Below are 24979 nucleotides of genomic sequence, written 5' to 3'. Positions count from 1 at the left end.
TCATTGGAGTATGACGCTGGTTGCCAGCGAGTGTGGTATGGTGTTGGAGGCATCCATGGCTGCCTGAAGATTCACCTTGGTGATCAGTTTCCCTTCATCCAGCAGCATCTGGAAGTCTTCTTGTTTGTCTGGCAGTAGAAGAGCCTGAATCTTCAAGAACCTGGAGTAAGTGAGAAAGTAGTATTTTGCCAACAGGGCCTGGTAGTTGGTGATACGGAACTGGAGTCCCATGGAACAGCAGACTTTTCTACTAAACGGTCCAGCTTTTTTGCCACCCTGTCCAGAGGAGTGGACTTGAGATGATGTTGGTAAATGCATTTGGGTTCCACTTGAAGTACCAGCAAGTTGGGGGGTGAGTGGGTGAAAAGGAAGTCCGTGTCCTGAGATGGGACAAAGTGTGACCTCTCTGCATGCATAGGAGTAGGGCACAGGAGGCTGGTGTATGCCTGACCAACTGCACCGGTTGCAGGATGGCCTCATGGATGGGGAGTGCAGTCGGGGAGGGTTCTGGCAGTTGCAGAATATCCAGGAGCTGGTTTTGTGGGTCCTTGACCTGTTCCACTGTGAGGCTGAAGGCTGCAGCCACTTGCTGAAGCAGGTCTTGGTACTGTTTCTGGTCATCAGGAGGGGAGAGGGAAGACGGGATCAGGACCTCATCCAATGATGATGAGGCTCCAGGAGGGACTTGTGGTCCTGGTGGCACTAGGTCTTTCTCAGATTTGTTGTAAACAGAGGATGGCACGGAGTGGGAAGGCAACAGTTGGTAAGATGCCATGGTAAAACCCTGTGGTCCTGGTACAGATCCCAAGGAGGCCAGCAGGGCCAAGCATATGAGCCCGGGGATATCTGGACCACAGCTCAGTGGTAGGGTCATATACCTGAGGATAGGGTGGTCAGCCCCTAGGATTCAGGCTGCAAGACTGAGTAGGTGAAAAGGAGGGATCTGGCTCTGAGAAGCACCCAGATTTGGAAGATGGGTCTGCTGAGGTGGAGCCAATGGTACAACGCAGCGGTAAGAGGGAACTGGAGTGGCATCGACCCACACAGCCTCAGACGCGAACATGTAGATGATGCATGTGTGGATCAATGGACACTACTACAAAACTGTTCCAGCTCCAGCACATGGCGCATGTGCACACCCATCTTTGGAATCCATATAGGGACCATTACTCAAAGAAGAACAGATGTTTTTAGAGAACTATCCACAGCAACTTCAAGATCTCTTTCTTGAGCAGTAACAACCAATTTAGACCCCCATCATTTCACATGTATAATTGGGATTATGTTTTCCAATGTGCATTACTTAGCATTTATCAACATTGAATTTCATCTGCCATTTTGTTGCCCAGTCACCCAGTTTTGGGAGATCCCTTACAGTCAGCTTTGGACTTAACTATACTGAGTAATTTTGTATCGTCTGTAAAACTTTGCCACCTCACTGTTTACCCCTTTTTCCAGATCATTTATGAGTAAGTTGAACAGCACTGGTCCCACTACAGATCCTTGGGAGGCCCCAGTATTTACCTCTCTCCAGTCTGAAAACTGACTATTTATTCTTACTTCTCATGTATTAGTAACTGGTTAAAACACATGAAACAAAGGGTCTTTCCCTCTCATCTCATGACTGCTTACTTCGCTTAAGAGCCTTTGGCAAGGGTTCACATCAGCGACTTTCTGAAACTTCAAGTACACTGGATCACTCTTGTCCACATATTTGTTAACCCCTTCAAAGAATGCTAATAGATCAGTGAGGCATGACTTCCCTTTAAAAAAGTAATGTTGAATCTTCCCCAACATAACGTGTTCATCGATGTGTCTGATAATTCTGTTCTTTACTGTATTTTCAACCAATTTGTCTGATACTGAAGTTAGTCTTACTGGCCTGTAACTGCAAGGATTGCCTCCGAAGCTTGTTTTAAAAATTGGCGTCACATTAGCTATCCTCCAGTCACCTAGTACAGCAGCTGACTTAAGAGTTAGAGTACATACCACAGTTAGTAGGTCTGCAATTTAATATCTGAATTCCTTCAGAACTCCTGGGTGATCCTGGTAATTTATTATTGTTTAATTCATCAATTAAAACAGTAAATTACACAAACTTTGAACTGCAACATATTTTCAAGAATTCACAAAACAGCTACATTCTGGAGAAGGTGTGGAATGAAGAGCTAAGCATGATGGATACTGCTGGGAATCGTCAGATTGTTTTCCAAGAACAGGAAAGAATCTATTACTTACATCAGGGCTCTGTTGCTGCAGAGTGGCCAGCTCCCTCTGGTAAAGATCTGCTGCAAATGGATAAACCTGTGGTAACTGAGCCTCTGGATTCAAAAGTTCTGCCACAGTCTTCTCTGCAATACCCATTTGGATTGCAGAATTAATCCTTGCCACTGCTCCCAGCCCTGGAGATTAAAGGGAAAGAGGTCACAAGACATTAGAAGGGCAGAGAGCTTGTATCTCTGTTACAAGGGCATTTCTACCCACCCAATATGGAAAAGACTTTTGCTCTGTGGGCACCCTAGGTGAAATACCACCCATGAGGAAACCAAAGTGAGATGGGAAGAATACATTCATTCCATGGTGTGAATTACTGGGTGAAATTATCTGGCCTACGTTATGCAGGAGGTCAGACTGATCTCAGTGGTCTCTTCTGGCCTTGAAATCCATTATTCTAAGGTAATTTTCAATCATTTTATATCAGTCAATTCCAGCAACAGCCTTTGTATCAGGAAAATAAACTAACCTAATTTCAGAGTAAATTTTCAGAAGGGCAACATCTCTTTAGCAAATGAAAATAAAGTAGTTACAGAATTAGGGTTTAAACCTGCAATTAACTGTCTCCTAATCTGATCCTTGAAAGTGGCCAGAGTTGCAGGGAGACCATAATTTTTGCCTCAATATGAGCAGAATTGCATCCACAATGAGAATCACCAGGTAACCTCAGACTCTGCCCCAAGGAGCTACCAGGATTTCCTTCACAGACCCAGGATCCAGAGATAGGTATAAGCTTTCAAGTACAGAAGTCACTTACAATAGACACAAGTTTCCTAAGTGTATTTTAAAAATGTATAGGTTAAAGAATAACCTATATTATAACCTGGGTTACAAGCGCTATTCTGGGGAGACTGAAAAGAATCATAGATGCTGGCTTTCTGCAAGCTTCTCACTAGCCCTGAGGTGTTTATAGAGAAGTCACGAAGAACCACAAGAGCTGATGTTGGTGTTCCAACAAGGGTATAAATGATACACTGCCTCAACCCTCCAATCACCTTCACCAATTCCTCAGCTATAATCTCTGCTGAAAGACTCCTTACTTCGCTGGTACTGTTGTGCTGCATTGTTAGCAGCGTCCACTCCAGGCTGTAACTCCTCCTTCTGCAGGGGGCCTGCCAGGCCAGTCTGTAGAAAAATAAATCACACACAAGGAAAAAAAAAATGTTGAATAAAGTCACAAGAGCGTCAAACACAACAACACAAACAGCAGCTTCTCCCTGTGAAATTTTACCCATGCGCAACCCTCTGCAAACTGTCAGAATTCTACAGATGTAGGAGAGAGAAACAACAAACCAGATACTTACAGTGCATGTGGTGAAAGAGACAAGGCTGGCTTAAATCTGATGCCTTCTATGAGACTGTAGGTGCAAAGCTGTTCTAGAAAATTGAACATGGGGCTAAGAGCCAGGTAAGTCTCCATCTGGATCTTTGCCATTAACTTGCTGTGAAGCCTTAGGCAAGTCCTTTAATTTCTCAGATTCCCCATTTGCAAAAATGGGAATAAATGCCAGACAGCTTTCAAAAATAGTTCTCCTCCTTTGATTATATATAGGGTGACTATATTTCCCAAAGGGAAAACAGGACACCACATGGGGCTTACTCGAGCCCCTTTCCCCGTGCGGAGCTGGCCTTAGGGTCCCCTCCATCCCACGTGCATGTCATTGCTTGTCCAAGCACCGTGGGACTGGCTTTGATGCTTCCGCCCCACACCAAACATTCCTCCACCTCCCACTAGGGGGGCATGCTCCACTTTTTTAGTAAAACTGGATATTTGTCATGTTTGTTCTTGCCAACGGATGATCAGCTGGCAAATGCAAATGGGACAAATGCCCAGTCTTGCCAAAAAAAAATCATGACGCTTGGAAGAAGGCTTAAAAAGGGGACTGTCCCACCCAAAACGGGATATACGGTCACCTAATTACATCATCTTGTGTGATTCTCATTTCTGGGTCACAGAAACATTGCAATTGCTATACTGGATCAGACCCAAGGTCCATCTAATCTAGTATCCTGTCTCCAATAGCGACTGGCCACCAAAGCTCAACTTCTTAGTACAAGACAGGTGAAACTCTAAGCTCTCAAGGTTTTTTCCAGCTCCAAAGGGCAATGTTATTAGCCATGGATTAAAGTTAACCTTTTCTACTGATGGTTATTCATTTCCCCTAATCTCCAAATACTCATTTCTGGTGGGGCTCCTCTGTATTCCAATTGCCAGCTGGAGAGAAGTTAATAGTTAGGAAAGTCCATTATGAACCTTAAGAACTGCAACATTCAATACTGATGCAGATCACCAACCAAAGTGACATCACAGAACAGACTTCAGCCTGACAAGAGAACACATGCACTCCTTGGTTGGGCAGATGTGCTTGGATGATTCAGCAAAAATTCTAGTACAAAGGGCAAAAAAACAAGATTGGTAATATTGTTCCCATAGCATAACTCAGAGGCTCCCGTATTTGGGAAGCATCTCTATGAGCCAGTAACCGCAGTCAGGTCCACAGGGTAGAAATTGCTGCCCTTCTTCAGAAAAAGCAAAATGAGCTGTGGGATGGTTCTTTTGCATTTGCTTCTAGGATGCTGAATTCCCAAACTTGCACGATGGGACTGAATTCTCCTAATCAAAAAAGGCAGTCTTCAAAATAAGGTGGTGTAAAAAGCACTCCAAGAGAGATTAAAAGGGGATCTCTTTCCATGAGGTTTGTAAGGACAACATTAAGATCCCACATTACATGGGATTCTCTAACATATAGGTAAGTATGTAGTCATCCCTTTAAAAATCTGGATACCATGAGATAAGTAGGATCTCTTGTAATTGTACAGAGGTATCTCTGTCAGTAGCACTCAACTTGCCAACATCCAGACTGTCAGATATGGCAACTGTCTAGATGAATTTGACCTTGATATTTGGAGAGTCTGGAAGTGGTACAGGAGGCTAAACAGACATCCTGAGATCTGTTAATCAGAACTGCCTCAGCCAATATGGAGCTTCAGGATTAGCATGACTGCCTCCTGCCTATTTTTGCTTATCACCCTGAGAATCAATGGAATCCATGGAAATGCATACATGAGACCTCACTTCTACAATATGAGAAAGGCCTCTTGGAAGGAAGCTGGGTTCACGCCCCTCGAATCAAACGACTGGACACTTTGTCGTCTCTGGAGGTAAACAAGTCAATAATAGGATTTTCCTTTTGCTGAAATACTGATGTAATGATGGAGCTCTTCAGAGACAACTTGTGGCTAATGATGGATTGTCTGCTTAGGAAGTCTGTTAAACTGTTGAGACTCCTGGAGATGAAGTGCTATTGGAGTTATCCTATTTTGACATAATGTCCATATCTTGATAGCCTCCTGACATGAGGTGATGAACAGGTGCTTCCTTCCTTGTTTATATAAAACATTTGCAAATGTGTTATCTGTGAAAATCTGCACAGTGGAACATGCAACAGGTTGGAATGACATGCAAATTAGTCTGATTGCTCGTAATTCTAGAATGCTGATGTACATAGTCATGTCTTTTGGGGATCAAGTTCCTTGTATCTGGAAGTGGTCCAGGTGTGTGCCCCAACCCGTGCCTGATTCATCTCTGATCAGTGTCTTTGTAGGGGGAAGTATAGAGAAATGTACCCTTTTCCAAATATTCTTGGGGTCTGACCACCAATTCAGCAGTTACAGAATGTGAGCTGGGACCACAACTCACATGATCATTTGATGGTGAGATGATTCACTGATCTTAGCCAGTCCTGTAATGGACACAAGTGAAGTCTGGCTAGCGTTGTCATATACATGCAAGCAGACGTGGTCAAGAAGTATGCAGGGTTGAGTCTCTATGGGAAAAGGGGGAATCAATGCAGGGAACTATGTCTATCCCAGTCTTCAGATCTCCCTTGCCTCAACAAGGAAGCCATACCAGTTTTCAGTGCTGAGGTGGGAGTCCATACTGAAATGGTCTTTCATGGTCCTGAATGCTTTCCTGACGGTGCTGTGCAATTTTTGCAGGTACCAACACAGTAGGTCCTGTGTGCCAGCCAGCAGAGGCATTGGTTGACTGGGACCTAGAAGAGACTGGATCCATCTTTGAAGTCAATTCTCGCTCTTCAGGATCTGTACTCTCTCTCATTGGTTGTTCCAAGGGATATAACTTCAGATGAGTGTTCCAATAGAAAAGAAATGACAAACCAAGCAACTATCTAGCACATGGCTCTCACTGAGACAAAAAACAAAACAAAACAAAAAAACAAACAAACAGACAGTGGCCGTGGCCATCTGCAAATGGCATAAGTCTGTTGCAGGATGGCTATGCTTTGAAGCCCAAGGGCTTTGAATCCACCATTTTTGGCCCAGATAGGGATGCAAAGTGCCAAGGAAAATTTAAATTTAAATCTGTTTGGGTTTATAACAGAATTAAATAAAAAAGGAGGAAACGTAAAGGGAATTAACCCTATCTAACTAATTAATTTGCAAGAAGCAGATTCTGCTAAGGGGTAGCATGACCACTTGTTCCGTCTTGCGTCCACCAGCAGTGAGAGCACTGAGGAACACCTATGGCTGCTCTGCCCTTTATCCCTCGGGTGGAGGGGCACAAGGACATATATGGCGCAGGCACAGCCCAACAGTGCTATTAAAAGATTCTGATCTCACATGCATAGGGCACACACGTACCTTAGAGTGAGATCCAAACTGACACATACTTGAAGAACAATTCTTTATTACTTAGAGCTTGCTGCAAAGGCTAAAGACCTTTCAATATCACTGTCAGATATCTCAAACTGGGAATTACTGGGCACTAATGAAGCTAGTCATCATCTGAATGCTGGCTTGTGAAAGTGCATGTGACATGATTACCTAGGTACCTAGTGCTCTGAGCCTCAGTTTCCCCTCTTCTGGCTGAAGGCATTTCAATCTCCCACTCTTGGCTAGGCCAACTCCAGTGCTTCTTACTGGCCTCTGGCCAAATCATAAACCCATCCCCTTTTCCCACAGTAAACAAAAAGTCCAAAACAATCATTCAACAATCTCAGGCTGAATCATCAACCCAACTCCAGGCTCAAAAATTCTTCTACTCCTTATGTTGGGGGGGAGGATAGGGGAGAGGAAGATTTCACATCACCTTCCTCAATAAGCCTTAGGGGTTCGGCCCTCCTTCTACTCTGAGTTCCGACTCAGACACACTGTACAAGCAGCAGAGGTTCACCTTCTCAGACCCCTTGCTTCAACTCCTTCAACCAGTTTTTACCTCCACCTGCCTGTAGGCCTTTTCCACAGCCCCTTCCTTGGCTCCTTGTGTTTGTGCATGTCTCTCTCTCTCTCTCTCTCTCTCTCTCTCTCTGTGTGTTTTCCTTTGGCCCACTTCAGAGAGCCTCCTAGCACACTCTGCCTCCATCTGGCTCTATTGTCGGGAGCAGGAAAACTCTACATGTCTCTCCCTGATCCTAGTTCTCTTGCAGGTCTCTTCCCCTACCAAGTTAAGCAGGCTCTTCTCTATTATAGAAAGCCTCAAAACCCATCCCGTGAGGAGGCTGATCATTAGGAACAGATAGTCCCACTGCCTTAGAAGGCAAGCCCACTCTGTGACAAGAAGTATTTCCTTTCCTTCCTCGGGACAAGAGAGCTGTGAGAATGACATGGGACAGAAAGAACATGGAGCAGTCTCAAGCTTGGTCTATACTTAAAAGTTTGTTCGACATAACTATGTCGGTCAGGGGTGAGAAAAAAATGCACCCCTGACTAACACAGCTAAGACAACCTAACCCCAGTGTAGGTGGAGCTATGTCGATGGAAGAATGCTTCCGTTAATGTAGCTAGTGTTGCTCAGGAAGATTATGTTCCTAGACCAATGGAGAAACCTGTTCCATCAATGTAGCTGCATCTACATTATGGGGTTATGCCAGCATAGCTATTCTGACATAGCTATGCTAGTATAGTCTCTGCAGTGTAGACATAACCTCAGTTTCCTTCAATATCTGCAAAGAAGTCTCTACTTACTTCCCTAAGAGGTTCTTTCTAGTGTTGAATAGCTTCCCAGAATTTATGAATATCCTGGAAACCCTGAACAACAAAGTCTGCCAAGGCAGAGTCTCCTTTCACAGGTCAATAAGCCCTCTGCCCATCCAGGTCTGTTAGTCCAAAACACCAAGAACAGCAGCTGTGGATGGTAAACCCTTTATTGGAATTAAAGCTAGCAACAATCCCCTGGGATCTAGAGCACAATCCTGTGCAACCAGCTGCCTTTTCCATGACACTACAGCCTGAACCACAAGAGTGTCATATGGAAGGGACAAGTGGAAAAGAACAGACTATCCTGGGGGAAAAATACCTCTCACCCTCACAAAGACACACATTCTTAAAACACCGCTCCTCCCCCTCCACTCCACCAATGGTGGCAGTCTTGATCACCCACTTGTCTCCTCTTCTCAGAAACATATTTGCTTTTTCTTTCATAATGCCCCTTTATGCATGGAATTCCATGCTCTCAATGAGCAGATCTGAAAGGTTACTACCCTGTCCTCCTTCAAATCCCTCCTCAAAATCTACTTCCGCTGGGATGCCTACAAGAAATCACCCAGTGCTTAATCTGTAAAATTGGGATAATACTTTGCTACCTCCTAAGGGCAGAGGATAGGATAATGTCTATGAGACACTCAAATGCTATAGTGAAGAGCATTATGAATAAATCAATCTTCAAGAAGAAAACGTGTTGACCCTCCATAAGACCTATGACAGTTCAACAATTTTAGGAGGGTTGCCAATGGACTCAACCAAAATTATGCAGTGTAATAATGATCTTTATCTTCTTAATGTTTGTCTGCTTATGGACTTCAAAAACGTCAGAGCTTTATTCTCAGTTTTATAAACTGAATTGTTGCCTTTATTCCTGGCTCTGAATGTACTTGGTATCCTACTTCTTTATCATGTTAGACCTTGTAAAAGACAAATTATTAAAAATATACAGTAGTAATAATCATCCCCTCCACCATTGCAGTCCTCTGTAATAATATGCATACAAATATTACATAAACTAGTATACTTTGAGGCCCTACTAAGTTTAGAAATCAACACTAATGCATTCTATAAACAGCATTCATATACAATATGCATGCAAAATTCACTGAAGGTTAGGCTTAAAATAAGAAGATAACTTCAATCTTAACTACAGAAAGATTATCTATAAGGAAAAATATCATATGCTTATCTGTATCATAGATATTTACAATAAAGTACTTGAGCACTGAACATAGTAAAGCAAGAGGGCATAAAACATTATATACATACATATATGCATTATGTATTTATTTATATTTTACATTAAGTGTATACATACATATTATTATAGTTATATACACACACTTTATATGCACTCTTCTCCTATGCTGAGGTGACAGCTAAGTGATAAATACATTTATCATGCACCCTTCACTACACTAATGTTCCAGACCCTGAGCAGCTTCAAATCTGTCACAAAAATACTTCCTTTCCATATTCCCAAAGATAGACTCTTCCCCTCAATCACACCTGTCCAAGGTCCAGAATGAGAAAGATTCAGTCTTGGACTAGGCACTGCTTTTCCATATTCAAAAATATGATTATTTTGAAATCTGCAAACTTTAAATTACTGTATAGAAGAGTTTCCCAATATTGTAATGGGTCCCTAGGATTCACTCCCAACCCTTCAAGACCGTAAAATATCAGCCTTTAAGTTGTGACATTTATCATTCCTGAGTAATGCCGCAGTTTCAAACTCACATTGATAAAGCCTTTATACCATGCCATCAAGTATTCCATTATACGTACACAATCACAATGTTTCTTGCACATGTGTTACGCTATTGGAATATTAAGTTTACTTTTTAAATACAAAAAACTCAACAAAATTAAAGTTTTCCAAAGTAACATTAACTCTCATATGGGAGTTTTGTGATCATCCCATATAATTTATGGGTGATGGTTTGTGGTATTATAAATACTTTCACAATGATTACATATGCTTTTCCATACCTCCTGTTTCTGCTGTCTGTCACTCAAGAGCTGCTTGAGATACCAGTCACAATTTTCTCGCTGTAATCCTTGAAGCCCCAGGGCTGGTGATGTCAAAACTTCAAATAATGCTAATGCATCTCCCTGTTCCAAAGCCAGATCTATCTTTGATAGGGCTGAATGTGCTAGGGAGAGAGCAAAGTAAAGTAAGGGTCAAAAGCTGAATGTAGTGATCATTAGGCTTCTATAGCAGAGGCCTCAGAAGGCATCTCTTCCTGAACACTACTGACTGATGGTTTAGGCTGGAAGTCTCCAAGTCAGACTCCAGAATCCCTCAGGAGGACTTTAACAAGAGAAAAGAGATGAAAATGGTATGTAATACTCAGGGCACACAGTTTAATGGGGATCTTTCACTTCTTTAAGGAGCCAGGAGAGGGACAAGGGGCAGGATGAATTCAAAATTGAGAAATACTATGAAAAAATATAGCAAGGAGAGCTACTCACTTAGTTCAAAGTGCAGGGATGGAAGGAGGAGTAAAGGAGCCACACAAGTCTGAATACTCTTTATCCAGGCCTATTAGTTCAGTGGGAAACTTACTGTTGACTTTGTTGACATTGCCCTGAATTTCAGCTTGAGTCAGCAGCTCTTCATACACATCCCTCTCTCTCTCTGAATTCTCAGAGGCAGTCTGACAATGAAACAAAATTATCATCAATGCAACTCTAGAGCAGACTTTGTGGTGTGTTGTTTACAGGTCTCTTACAGTCCTCCAACAGAAAGGGCAGTGAACATAACTAACGTACACCCAAATGAAGTTCTAACCCACTGCACAACAGGTCAGTAACAACTACACACACATAAAAGGGAATCCTAGAAGTGAATGTCCCTAGGCACGCCCACACACACACACACACACACACACACACACACACACACACACACAGTATAGATCTCCAGCAAACAGAGAAGGATACACAATACATAAGACTGGATGATTTCATTTAACAGCTCTGTGTGGGCACATAGAAAGAATTCCAGGACATATGATGCAGTAGATCCAGTTAGGCAGACACATACAGGTTCTCAAACTGAAAATGTTCCAAATCAAATAAATGGATATGATATTCCAGAACAGGCCACATATCTAAGTATTGCTAATTTGCCTATCACTGTGGCAGAGAGCAGCTGACAGATAGTTTGGGTAGAATTCTGTAAACAGATTAATTTACAAAGTAACATACCATATGCTCACAAGCTTTTGGGATCACAGTGTTTAGACTTGGATGTGTAGTGCTTGTAAATATCAGCCTTCATACAGTAGGATTACTCACAGCCTAGGTAGGCTTGCAGAACGAGATGCACTAAGCAAGTTTAGTCTAGGTGAAGTTCTAGAACTAGTTCAAACTTCGTGGGATGGTGGGTTTGTTTCATATATACTTTAGAAAGACTCAAAAATTCTATAAAAATAGGACAGGCTTTACTGATGTCTAGAATAAGACATCTCCTCTATGTTCTTTCACCATGCATATTTCTTGGGAATCTGTGTGTAAGAGATTCAATTACACATCAGATGTAAAACTATAATGTCTGCTTTCTTCCATCTCATAATACATCAAATTAATCCCTGGAGACTACAGTGGAATTTCACTAAGGATAAATCTGGCCTAACATCTTACACAAAAGACTGAACAACATGTTTTCACTGGATTCCATGGGCAATCTCCTCCGGTGACATCATGAACTCGATACAATGAACATGAATTCGTAACTAGAAAGGAACATTGATTTTTACCCTGTTTTTGGCATTCTCCATCTTGTCTTTCTTTGCCCGGTACAATGTGTCCTGATAGATTGATGCCAGGAGTTCAACAAGATTCACCAACATGGCATTGGAGTTTTTCATTGCCATCAGGGTGTCAGCAGGAACTTGGCGATCAATTGCTTCATTAATGGCAATAACAGCAGCATGCACTGAAAAACAAATCACAGCTTCCCTGTTAACTGCAAAGATGACTGCTCTGCCCTGTAATAAATTAAAGGCTTATCTGGGAAAGAAGAAAACAGCTGACTAGATCTTTGGCATTGTTGCAAGAATTATCAGAATATAAACTGTAAGTAAGACTTTGTATTTTTGACACAGGTAGTACCATATTTCCTGATATTGTCGTTTGATTTTGATCAAATCAAATTCAGATTTTCTAACAGAAATGTCTTGGCCATAAGAGGCCTGTGTTGACTTAAACAATAGGTACTATTAGAGCCAGCACTATAACATGCACTTTCTATCCAATCTGGCAATTTAAACGGTCACAGAGGTTGAAAATCTATTTCCCCTTACATGCTGCTTCATCCACAGAGAGTTCATTAGCTAAAATTCCTCCAATCTTGCTGAAGGCAGGCATCTGAATTCCATACTTTTCCAGCTCACTCCTCATATTACTGATCTCCTCCTCTGAAACACAAAGGAAAAAGATGTAATGTAGGCAGAAATTCAGAATCAGCCTTAAGACCAGCTATTGCTGCAGAAAAATTGGAATAGCTACAATAGATTGTAAATTGCCCTTTCACAAATACTTTGTGCATGCAGTCTGAGAAGAGACGAAACTCTCCTATATTTGTTCCAGTCATCCAAATGCAAGGGCCTCATAGAAATCTGTCTCACTACATAGTTTTGTGCTCTTAGCGACAAAGGTTTGAAACAGATTGTGTGATCCTTGCATGTCTCAAAGTATGGTTGCCAGCAGGGCAAAGGAAGTACATATACAACAGCCTACAAAGTTTGTTTTCTTCTGCATCTGGTGCTCTGGAAGGAAAAAGACTAAAGCCAAGGGAAGGGGAGGGAGAGACAGTGGAGACATACTACTGTTAACAGAGCCAGTAACTAAAGAATAAAACTTCCTCCTAAAAGTCTCTTTCCCCAGCTTGTACGAGAGGAATCCCGCACCCACTAAACACAAATGAAGTTACAGTCCTGGCTGCCTTTGGGCATTCATCCCCTTTCATCCGTTATGTACAGCATCTACTGAAGTGAGTAAACAGGGCATGCAAATTCATAAACATCTAAATCTCAGAGAAGCAAGAAATCTCCATACCTGTGAAGTCCACCTTCCCATATAAATCTTGAATCTGAGGGGCCAGTCCCAGTTTAAACAGGTACAGACTAGGAAACAATGCAGGAATAATTAGCACTCATTCCTCCTTGTGGTCTTTACCCCACTCACAAGTAAATTAAGGAAGATATAGACATTCAGCTAAGTGGAAAGATTTCTAGATGGTTAAAACCTGCCTTTTCAATTGTGATGGTGATTGATTCTCCCAGTGAAGTGTTTGTGTATAAAGGAATGTCACCATGAAAAAATAATAAGCCCCTCCCCAGAAAGAAAGATCCATATGGTTTAGGAGCTCTGGATTTAAAAGTTCCTTTCAGACCAGCAGACATCTGGTTACCCAGATGTGCAACTTCCTACCAAAGATTTGCTTTATTCTGTTGGTTACCAGCACAGAGCAAAACCCTACAGGCACAAACACACCATGCAGCTACCTAGGGTGGTAAAGAATGTTTGTATATTCCTTACTGCACTAGGTAACTGCAAGGTGTGTTGGTGCCTATAGGGTTGAGATTGCAAAGTGAAGTAAGCTAAACTGAATTAAGGCCACTCTAATTCTGAATATAAGCGTCAACACCAGGGTTTAATGCAATTTAATTTATCCACTTTAAATTCACACTTTTAGTTAATTTCAAATTAACTTTCCTGAGTGTCCCCGTGTAGACAAGTCTTTACTCTTGGAGACCTATATGTTGCCCATTATTTATATTTCAGCAAAAACCTGACTCATTCTGAATATCTGAATTCTGATATACACATCACTGGCAAAGAGGACCAGACTGACAAGGAGATGTGAACATCTGCCAGCTGAGTCCACCTACTCAAAGAATAACTGCAGCAGCTATCGTGAAGCTGCCAGTAAGGAGCAGCTTTACCACTAACAATGACCCAAATCCCTTTCATACTGGTCAAAGGAGCATATGCTACACAGTTCCATAATTGGCCATCACACAATGCCAAGTGTTCCTGACCACAAAGTTATACTAAATGTTGGGAACTGAGTTGAAAGCAGGTTCACTTCTACAAGCAATCTGATTCTACAACAATAGCTTGAAACTTCTGTTGATGTTCAGCTATTTGCAATCTATTTGGATGTTTCATCCTCAGATTTCATCCTGCCAAAGGATCAAAAAGCAAAAGAACAAGCTCCTTCTTGAGGACTAAAACTGAGTGAGCATAAGATGGAGACCCAAACTGATATGGCTTAGCGCTCTATATACAGAAACGTCTTAAGGAGCGTTCTTCATGTGAAGCCCACTAAATATTCGTCTGCAATCAGACTGGAAACCTGCATCCAAACTGGTTTAATCAGGAAGGACTAAGTCACTGCAATGCAATGCTCGGTCTCTCGGGAGCATGAAGCAGCAGCAAAACTATCCACTTCAAAACACACTAATGAGGCAAAGACAGAAGTAGCTAGCACAGCGAAATGGATCTCTCTCATTACCTCAGGAGGTGAGAGATTATCCCTCGGAGCCTCTGAAAGGATTTTAAAGCTTTACATGGCTTTTCACAAAGCCCCCAAAAGCCTCCCTGATTTATCCTAAAAATAAACATGCTGCACACGAAAGGCCAGCCTCACATTACTCTCTACCTGCTGCTCAGCTGAACAAACAAGCCTGAACCTATTCTCTTCAGACACAAACTGAAATTCATAGTTCATTCGCAGGTGAAAATTACATTGTTGTCACTTTCCCTTCTGCCTCTCACACTGCAGCTCTACATATAGATTCAGATAGTGCACACAACCGTGAAAATCTAGAACCATTATAGAAATAAACATACATCATATGAGACAGAGTAGGGCATGTGCATACTCATGCTTCTGAACACCCACAGTATGTTCAGACCCTTTTTTCAATTCAATGAGATTTTATAAGCATGACAAGCTATCCAAGTGTGGCCAAAGTGAGGGTGGGGGTGGGAAGAGCAGACCCTTTAAAGCACACCCAGGACAGCGCTTCACACTATGTTTGGGATTTGATCCTCGTGACCAGTTGTTATTAGTGTCCATTCCTGATCTGGTGGCAGGACAATACATAATGTGATACTATCTTGATTGTCTTTTATGGACACACAAATACTGTAGATTCCACTTATTGAGCAACCCCTTGGTAGCCAACAAGAAGTTGTTATTATCCAGCAGCTGCTAATAAGTGGAAGGTAGGTTTGTGAGACAGCAGCCAGAGAAGGAAGGGCCAGAACTTCACTTCCCTGGCTGCAGCCTTGCAAACCTGGCTGTGGGCAGGACAGCAGCAGGGAGGGGGGGCTGCAGCCTGGATGCCAGGGCTTTCCAAGGGAAGTGGGGGCTCTGAGGGCCCACAGAGCTGCATGATACTTTTCCCTGCATTCTCCACACATCACAGCAATTTCTTCCATACGCAGAGTCTCCCAGAGGAGCACAGGGAGAGGTACCATGCAGTTCCAGCATCTGGACTACTGCCCCTCTCCCTCCAGCTACTGCTCTGCCCACAGCCTTCCCTCCCCTCTCCTTCCCACCCAAAGCCTCTTACCTCCTGTGCAGAGCCTGTGCAAAGGCAGGTTTTCCAGGCTGCTGCCTCCTCCCCACCCTCCACTATTGCTTTGATGACAGCCTCCTCTCCTCTCCCAGCCCCCTACCTCCTGTGCAGTCTCTGTACAGGCAGGCTTCCATGGCTGCAACCCCAGAAAGCACTGGGACATGCTAAGTACTGGCCACAGGCAGGTTTGTGGGGCTGCAGCCAGGAAAGGCAGGTCCCAGCACTTTCTTCTCTGGCTGTAGTCCCACAGACCTGCCTGCAGGGGTGCACAGCACATTCTAGTGCTTCTTTCTGGGGCTGCAGCTCCACAAACCTGCCTGCAAGTAGAACCTTTCTTCCAAAAGACCTTGTGAATAAGCAGCATGCTGTTGCCAATATCCGGATCCCATTAATATGAAAGTCAATGGGGTGGGATTGGTTCCCAGCAAAACGTTGCTATTAACTGTAAGCTGTTTATATCCAGGTCGCTATTAAGTGGAACCTACTATATCTGCTTCCCTGGGGTAGGGCACTCTATACTGCACACACCTTCAAAAAGCTCCGAGTACACTGCTTGCCTCTGGATACCATGATTCACAAATATGCACGTATACACACACAATCCCCAAGGAAGGAGATTCACAGCTGTACACACCCCAACTCTAAGGCTTGGGAATCTTAAGATGTATATGCTGCCTCCAATGGCTGGTGATCTCACTGACTCTTGAATATGCATAGCACTTATCACTGGAAACATCAATGCATTCATAATTTCATAGATGCCACTACTGGAAGCTGCAGACCTTCCTTTAACCCCACAGTACATTCACCCCCACCAACTCTGAATCAGAATGCATTCGCACTCCCACAGACTTCAGATTTCTAGGTAGCCTTCATGCACTCACAATTCATTCACTCACAATTCAGCCTCCTGCCTAACACACATTACCTGAGTGCATGGATACAATAGATGCAGCGTGGCATGTTCTTCCGATCATAGATGTCAGTAGTTTCTGGGTAGAAAATCTGAATATAAACAAAGTTAACCATCAGAATAATACCCAACTCTAGCCATCCAAGTAGGAAGGATTCTGACAATCATAAAACTGCTCCAGCCCAGTTATGAGATAGGTAGTTCATGGAGCACAACAGAGCTCCACACTTCTCCCATGCATCTACCACGAAACCTGTTCCCCACTTCCCTTACATGTACTCTCACATCCACACCCCTTTTATGTGACCACCCCACATTGGCTCCCCACAGACATACTGTGTGGTGTATCTGGGGAAATAGGTTGGAGATGCTGAGGGAGCCAAGAGATGAGCAGGGATATTTACATGAGGGGTTGGGGAAGAGGATTTTGTTTGAACTGGGTGGGCAGAAGGGGACTATGTGTGAGTGGCCTAAGGAGAGTGGTAAAGATAGTGTTGTGCTGCAAGGCACCTAAGGCCATATTTTTCAACAAACAAATATTGGAAGACATATTTTTAATTGTTCATCCCCAACCGTTTCTATTATCACATTCTTGGATCCAGAGTTTTTTTTGAAAGTCAGGCCCCTTAAAGGGTTAATGTGGAAGATGTCACTACATAGATTCTAAGGCCAGAATAGACCATTATGACAGTCTGACCTCCTATGAACACACCCAATCTAGGATTTAAAAATTGTCATGAGAAACCATCATGACCCTTAGCAAATTGTTCCAATGGTTAATTACTCTTGCTGTTAAAAAAAAAAAAAAAATTATGCCTTATTTGCAGTCTGAATTTATCTAGCTTCAACTTCCAGCCATTGAATGTTAGACCTTTCTCTGCCAGATAAGAGATTATTAAATACTTGTTCTCCCTGTAGATACTTATAGACTGTAAATCAAATCACTCTTCAGCCTTCTATTTATTTTATTAAGCTAAACAGAGTGAGCACCTTGAATCTATCACTATAAGGCATATTTTCTAATCCTTTAATCATTCTTGTGGGCCTTCTCTCAACACTCTCCAATTTATCAACATTCTTCTTGAATTGTGGGCACCACAACTGGTGACAGTATTCCACAAGTAGTCAACATATTGCCGATATATTCCCTCCATTTCCTCAATGCCTTACTCTTGCCTGACACAAGTCCCTTTATCTCCAGCTGTCCCCCACATTCTCTCTCTTCTCACTCAGAGCACCAGCTCTCCCCCAGAGCCCATTCCTATACTTCCTGCTGCTCAATCTGCTCCTCTAGATCACCAGGAGTTCATGCATAGCACAGCTGATAAGTCAGGAGAGAGTTGGGTGGAAAATTTTGACAAAATTCTAAAATTAACATTTTCAAGTGAGTATTTTTTTTAAATGCAGACAGCAGGCTGAGGTATACAATAGTGACCCTTGTGTGATTAAACACATGGACTGTTCCTGTTACATGTAATAAAAGTGTGAGGAAAAGTTGTTTTGGGTATAAATCAACGCTCATGGTTTGATTTTCAGTACAATGTTTTATAGATTTATAGATTTTTAAGGCCAGAAGGGACCATGGCGATCATTTAATCTGACCTCTTGTATAACACAGGTCATAGAATTCCACCCAGTTATCCCTGTTCTTAGGCCAATAATTTGTGTTTAACTAAAGCATCTTTCCAGAAGGCTTGATTTGAAGACCTCAAGAGACAGAGAATCTACCACTTCTCCACAAGAGATGGAAAATCCACCACTTCCAACAATTGTTGCTCCTTTTATCCATGATTTTCCTATGATGATTCCTAAAAACTGCCATGACCAAACCGTAGCTCGGGCATGCTGCTCAACAGAATGAAAAATAAAAATTTTGTGCTGCAGATCTCACCCAAAATAATGAGTGTTAAGCATATGGAACTGAAGCAGGAATTCACTGCCTCCCAATCATTCCCAAACAGGGATGGGAATGGAAAATTTTAACAAACTTCAGGATTTCTAAGGAGAACCAAGTCTAGGAAACTAAGGATTATCTAAGCAGAGTTTATTGAATCCTGTGTATTGGCAAATTCATCCCACAACTTTCAAAGCCTGGCGTTGCAGTGCAGAAATTACCTTGGGGAGGCCGATTTCAGCCATGGCATTCAACCACTGAATAACATTATCAGTATGCCGGAAATGGAGACCAGTTGCCTGAAATAAAGAGCGGGAGGGGAAAAAAGCACATGAATCATCACAGCCACTAGGGAACTTTGCTAAGGCATGCATCTGATAAATGCTACTTACAACAGCTAAACTCTTCCAGGGATCTGAGGTCTTAGGTACTATGATGAAAGCTTTCTACAGCCAGTTATATTTAAGGCTTACAAAAGGCCAGCTTTCTCAGACTCTCATATGCACACAAATTCAGACAAAACTAAAGAACTTTCTTCAGCTGATATTCTATAGTTCAGGAAGAGTTAACTTACATTTTTTCAGTCTAAATTTGCCATAATCTATTAATCACTTATTCACTGACAGTTCCTCTACAACCATATGACCTGAAGTCTCCCTCCTATCTCAGACCTCTCTAGCCAACCTAGTTCCCAGAATGGAGAGATCTCACCTTATATCTGGTTTGTTCCCGGTCATAGATTTTCTTCAGAGACACCACCTTGGGGGTGAAAAAGTTTCCAAGTTTGGCTAGATAGACTCCATTCCTTAGCCCCTCCTCCAGCTCTGTTGTGGGAGGTAGATCCTCATTAAGGCAGGCCTCCATCCATCTGAAAATGTAAAAAGGAAAGGAGTGGGTCATTTGAGAGCTTTTATGTTGTGTTCCATTTACTCTCCTCTCGGGGGACATTAGCTGCTCATTTTCTGAGTAAGTTCAGTGTTGCTGCTGCCACATCTTTTCCCATTGTATGATTTATGTATTAGGCACTGATGTAATTGCAACTTACCTACTGAATCCAATGCCGAGCAGCATTATAGGGTCAGTGTCTTTCTTGTCATCAATGACTTTATTCAATCAGGTCTTACACATCGATTTGAGTCACTGCGACTAATTTGTACCCTTTCTGGGCTTCTTTGGCAGTTCAACAGACTGAGTAATGAAGATCTACTTTCTGCAGCTGAACAATTTCAGCAACAGTACAACAAAGAAATCTCCACAGAACTCAGTGAAGAGGTCATCTTCCTCAAACGAATATATTCCACAAACTTTAAATTGGATTGCAAGACAAAGGAATTGCTTCAAGTAATACTCAAACTTGGACTCTCTGGGGTGTTTCCTAATGTCACAATTGCATTGCGTATTTTTGTCGGTTTGCCTGCATCAGTGGCTTCAGGTGAACGCACCTTCAACGTGCTGAAGCATGTAAAGAACTATCACCGTTCAACTGTGGAACAAGAGCGTTTGAATGGGATCGCCATGCTTAATATCAATTGTGACATTGCAAGAAAGCTACATTTTTCCTCAATAATTAGTGCATTTGCACAGAAAAAGGCTAGAAAAGCATTTGTTAAATAAAAAAATTCAAATTATGTCTCACTCTCTTTCTGGTGCCTTATTTTGTTTTCATGTGTCGTCATTTTTTATTTTTATTATGGCTAGAGGCCTCAAAAGCTGGAAGTGGCTCGAAGTGGAGAGGGCCTGAGAGCAAGGGATGCAGGGGTTCCATATCAGAGCCACACTTGGAAAGAAAGAACTGAGTATTGTTTGAGGATGCTCCATCCTTTACGCTCTCAGCCAGCAGTTCTCAAACTGTGGGTCAGGACCACAAAGTGGGTAAAACCTATTTTAAAAACCCCAGGGCCATCATTAGACTTACTGGGACCAGGGTCTGAAACTGAATCCTGAGCGGGCGCGCGTGCACACACACGGGACGGCGGGGCTCAGGCTCTGGCCGCCTCCCCTACACCCGCGGCGCTCAGGCTCTGGCCCCCTCACCTCTCACCTGGGGCAGTGGGGTTTGGACTCCTCCCCACCCATGGGGTCATGTAGAAATTTTGTTGTGACAAGGGGGTCACAGTGCAATGAAGTTTGAGAACCGCTGCTCTCAGCTACAGGAGACGAGATGGCACTCAGGGCACAGGTGTGGCCCCAAAAGACACTGCTAGTCATAAGAATCTGATCTCAAACACGAGGCACATGTGCACCAAGAGTGGAATCTGTGCAGACAATCACTTGAAGAACCTGATCTTCCTTTCACGACAACCCCGTTAACACAGCAGCCTCAGTGCATTTATCGTTGGCAGAAGAAGGCTCGAAGTGTTCTTATGCATCTGCATCTGAGTGACAATTGGAGAGACCATCCCATGCAGCCCATCAAAAAAGCATAAGCCATGGTGTGTCTTGAAATTAATGAATCTGTAATTCAAGAAGGATGTTGAAAAACTGGAATAGTTCAGAGAAGAGCCATGAGAATGATCAAAAGATTAGAAAATGTACTGTATAGTGACAGACTCAAAAAACTCAATTTATTTAGCTTAACAAAAAAGAGGTAAAGGGGTGACTGGATTACACAGTATCTGCATGGGGAACAAATATTTAAAAGTGGTCACTTCAGTTTAGCAGAGAAAAGTATAACATGATCCAATGGCCAGAAGTTGAAGCTAGACAAATTCACACTGCAAATAAGGCATAAACTTTAAACAGTGAGGGTAAATAATCATTGGAACAATTTCCCAAGGGTTGTGGTGGATTCTCCACCACTAACAATTTTAATAGCAAGACTGGATGTTTTTCTAAAAGGAAATTACTCTAGGAATTATTTTGGGGAAGTTCTATGGCCTGTCTTATATAGAAGATCAGGCTAAGTGATCCCAATGATTCCTTCTGTCCTTAGAATCTATGAATTCCCTATAGACGAGTGGCCGTGCAGAACTGCAAATTCCCACTCTTGGATTCTTGAGATGGGAAAAACTTCCATTCACAGCTTCTTGAGGGAAGAGCACTATAAGCAGTTCATTATCCCAGGGGATCAAGCAAAGGGAATGTCTAATTTACAATCTCCCCCACCCTCTGCAGCTACCATCAAGTAAAAACAAGTTTCAGTGTTGGCTTTCCACTCTTCCCAGTCTGCAACATTCTAGGCAGACCGCCAAGAACTGAGGAGGCACTCAAGTGGCACACCTAGTGCAATGACAAGCAGCAGTTACTACACATTTTAACCTTTTCATGCACAAGAAGAGAATCCAAAGCAGGAAAATTCAATTTCTTCTTTAGATTTTTCAATTTTACCAAATTCCCCAAGTGTGTTACAAAACATACACAAACAAAATCAAACCATGTCTAGCTGACATTTAGGGAAAAAAATAGACCTCTAAAAATATCCTCTCCAGTGCATCATGTGCCCAGCAAAATAGACAGAAGCCAAACAACTATTTAGATATTTGGTCACCACTTATTCAATAGACAAAGTATGATTCACCTGCAAAAAAACACAACACACCTATCCAATTTTTTGGCATATTAATATTCAGTAGACATACCTGGTCTGTTTAATATGTGCTATCAGAGATTTCACTCAATTTAATAAATTAGTAGAAATGACATGACATATTGTAATGATGCTCACTCTGTAATATGTCAACATTCAGTTAAAGCAATCTGATGACTGTGTCACTGTATAATCTCTCTTTAAACAAAAGCTTGCTGTGGCAATTATTGTTTTGTTTCCGATATTTACATACAAAGGATTTGTAAACCTCTTAATACATCCTAAGTAAATAAATAGTAACACAAACAAACTCCTCCAGATTACAAAATGAATTCCATAGAATCATAGAGTTTAAGGCCAGAAGAGAGCACCATCATCTCCAATATATCATACCACCACCCAGACACTAAACTGAAATTAGAACAAATGTTACAGTCCACAGGAAACTAGACCAGTGTTTCTCAAACGTGGCCACCAGCGGCTTTTCTTGCAGCCACAAGATGGCTGGTCCGTGACTGGGGGGAGGGGGGGGGGAAGGCGAGGTTGCGCAAAGCAGCAGTCCCTCCTCCAGGGCCGTCAGTGGGGGTTGGGCCCTGCTCCCTTCAGGGAACACAAAAGCAACCAAGAAAGCAAAAGAAACAATGACAAAAAAAGACAAGAATGTGCAAATCAGTTTATTATGTCTCTATTCTGTTTAGATCCAGTAAAGAATAGAGACAACAGTACATTTTTATCACTGAGTCTGCAAAAAAAGCCTTTCATAAATAAATTACAATGATTTGGACATGTATATGTGCATATTTATTTGTTTTTCCTAAAGTTAATTAGGAAATTTAGGAAAAATGTGAGAACCTCTAGGCTAGATTATTACATGCCACAGGCAAAGAATAGAAAGGACCGAGGTGCACCAATGCCAGAAGCCCCTGCAACAGCTGGGAAATAATTAGGTGAAAAATACCCAGATAATCCTGGCAAGTGACCCACACCCGTCAGAGGAAGGCAAAATCCCCCTCAAAATCACTACCAATCTGACCAGAGAGGAAATTCCTTCCCAACCCCATATGTGATGATAAATTAGACCATGAGCACATGAGCAAGAACCAGCAAACCAAACATCTGAAAGACAGACTGCTTGGTGCCACCCAAGATCCCTGGCCCTCCCCGTCCAATGTTCCATCTCCAGCTGTGGCCATCCATGATGCTTCAGAGAAAGGAGGTAATAAAACAAAACAAAAAAGATTCAAACAGAATACATTGGGAAGTGGGGGGAGGAATCCCTTCCTGACCCCTTCAGACCATCATTCAACTATCCAATCAACCCCTTCCTCCATAAACCAAACAAAGCCTGGAAGAGCAAATGCATCTTCCAGCACCTTCCAAAATCTAGGTTGTGGGCGAACAAATAGGGTGGCTGGGACTGCACTGTTGCCAGCCCAGTCCATTGAAACTAGATCATCATCAGATAGGGAAGCTCAGATGACCACAATAGCCACAGAATCACAAGTGGAGAAGGTCTCTCAGGTAACAAATACCCTAGCCATTTAGAACCTTATAGATCAGGTCCAAAACCTTAACTTCACTCATAGAATAGAATATCAGGGTTGGAAGGGACCCCAGAAGGTCATCTAGTCCAACTCAGAAATCAACTGCTGCTAGCTAAAAGAACATAAAGCACAGGTATAACATGCTCTGTGCATGAACCACCACTAAGAAGTGGGTCTCAATATTCTTCAGTAGTTGCAATTTCCATATGGCTTGAATGTATAGTCCCAAGCAAAAGGACACAGCACTAATTTAACAGTAAGTGAATATAGTTCCCACACTGCTTCAGACACAGGATACATACAATGGATATGATCCAAATCTGTTTCAGTGTTTCGCCCCTACTAGCCTGTGTCACAAAGATGTTCACAGGCAAAATAATCTCAATGTTGCTACACAGAACAATCACTTCTGGAATGAACAGGTGTTCTCCCACAGTTTATTTAAAAAATGTCTTCAGCTTTCAGAGATTCTACTAGTTGGAGAGAGATTCCTTATACTTTAACATGAGTAATACAAATTGAACCAGTAATCTGCCAAGCCACTAGAAATTTAAGTGCACCCACGTATGTAGAAAAATAGGGAATGCCCTTCCTCTCCCTCAGCCAGGCAGAGCAATCGTCTGCAGCAGCCAGATAGGATGATTATTAATCATTTAAATTACAGTAGCACCTAGAAACCTCAGCAACAGATCAGAGCCCTAGTGTGCTTGACAAAGTACAAACAAAAACAGTCCCTGCCCCAAAGACCTCACAATCAATATGATAGACAGGATGAAGCAAGTGAACAAAACAGACAGATGAGATGGTGGGGTGGTATTGGGGGTAACAAAAACAAAATCGTTTAGCAGTAAAGCAGAAATCACAGTTTGGCATTTGTCTAACCAATGGCATACAGATGTGATTTGTAGGCACCACAGCAGAGGTAGATTTTAAGAAAGAATTTAAAAGAGCAAACAGTAGCAGCTCTCCAAATTTTACTGTTTGCAGAGTTTTTCCCATGCATAGAGGACTGCGTGGGAAAAAGTGCAGAGATGTTTTAGGGAGAAGCAATAGGGCAAATGATCAAGAATGTTGTCAATGGTCAAGCAAAGGTAAAGGCTGACAGCTTGATAAATTAGTAGACGTAATAGAAAGGGTTCGGCTAACCTGGGAAGGATCCTAAACGCAAGGATAAGGAGCTTGTATTTGATGCAGAGGAGGAGCAGCCAGTGGAGGCAAAGAGAGGGT

At 42.4% G+C, this 24979-nt stretch overlaps 1 protein-coding gene across 2 annotated transcripts in view; it reads right to left on the bottom strand.

The window, feature by feature from the left end:
• Window positions 1-24979, bottom strand: part of IQGAP1 (IQ motif containing GTPase activating protein 1) — a 159683-nt gene that overhangs the window by 99456 nt on the left and 35248 nt on the right. For both annotated transcript variants that reach the window (XM_038419291.2, XM_043493903.1), the window contains exons 3-12: window positions 19394-19550; window positions 18904-18981; window positions 16804-16880; window positions 13342-13409; window positions 12588-12701; window positions 12042-12220; window positions 10847-10937; window positions 10270-10433; window positions 3315-3399; window positions 2239-2402 (exon numbers count right to left, since the gene is read on the bottom strand). In XM_038419291.2, the coding sequence (XP_038275219.1) occupies window positions 2239-2402; window positions 3315-3399; window positions 10270-10433; window positions 10847-10937; window positions 12042-12220; window positions 12588-12701; window positions 13342-13409; window positions 16804-16880; window positions 18904-18981; window positions 19394-19550 (1177 nt within the window). The remainder of the gene's footprint in view (window positions 1-2238; window positions 2403-3314; window positions 3400-10269; window positions 10434-10846; window positions 10938-12041; window positions 12221-12587; window positions 12702-13341; window positions 13410-16803; window positions 16881-18903; window positions 18982-19393; window positions 19551-24979) is intronic.

This window comes from Dermochelys coriacea, chromosome 10, assembly GCF_009764565.3.
Source record: "Dermochelys coriacea isolate rDerCor1 chromosome 10, rDerCor1.pri.v4, whole genome shotgun sequence".
NCBI lineage: Eukaryota > Metazoa > Chordata > Testudines > Dermochelyidae > Dermochelys > Dermochelys coriacea.
Note: the sequence above shows the minus strand (reverse complement) of the source record. Positions and strands in the feature narration are given on the sequence as shown.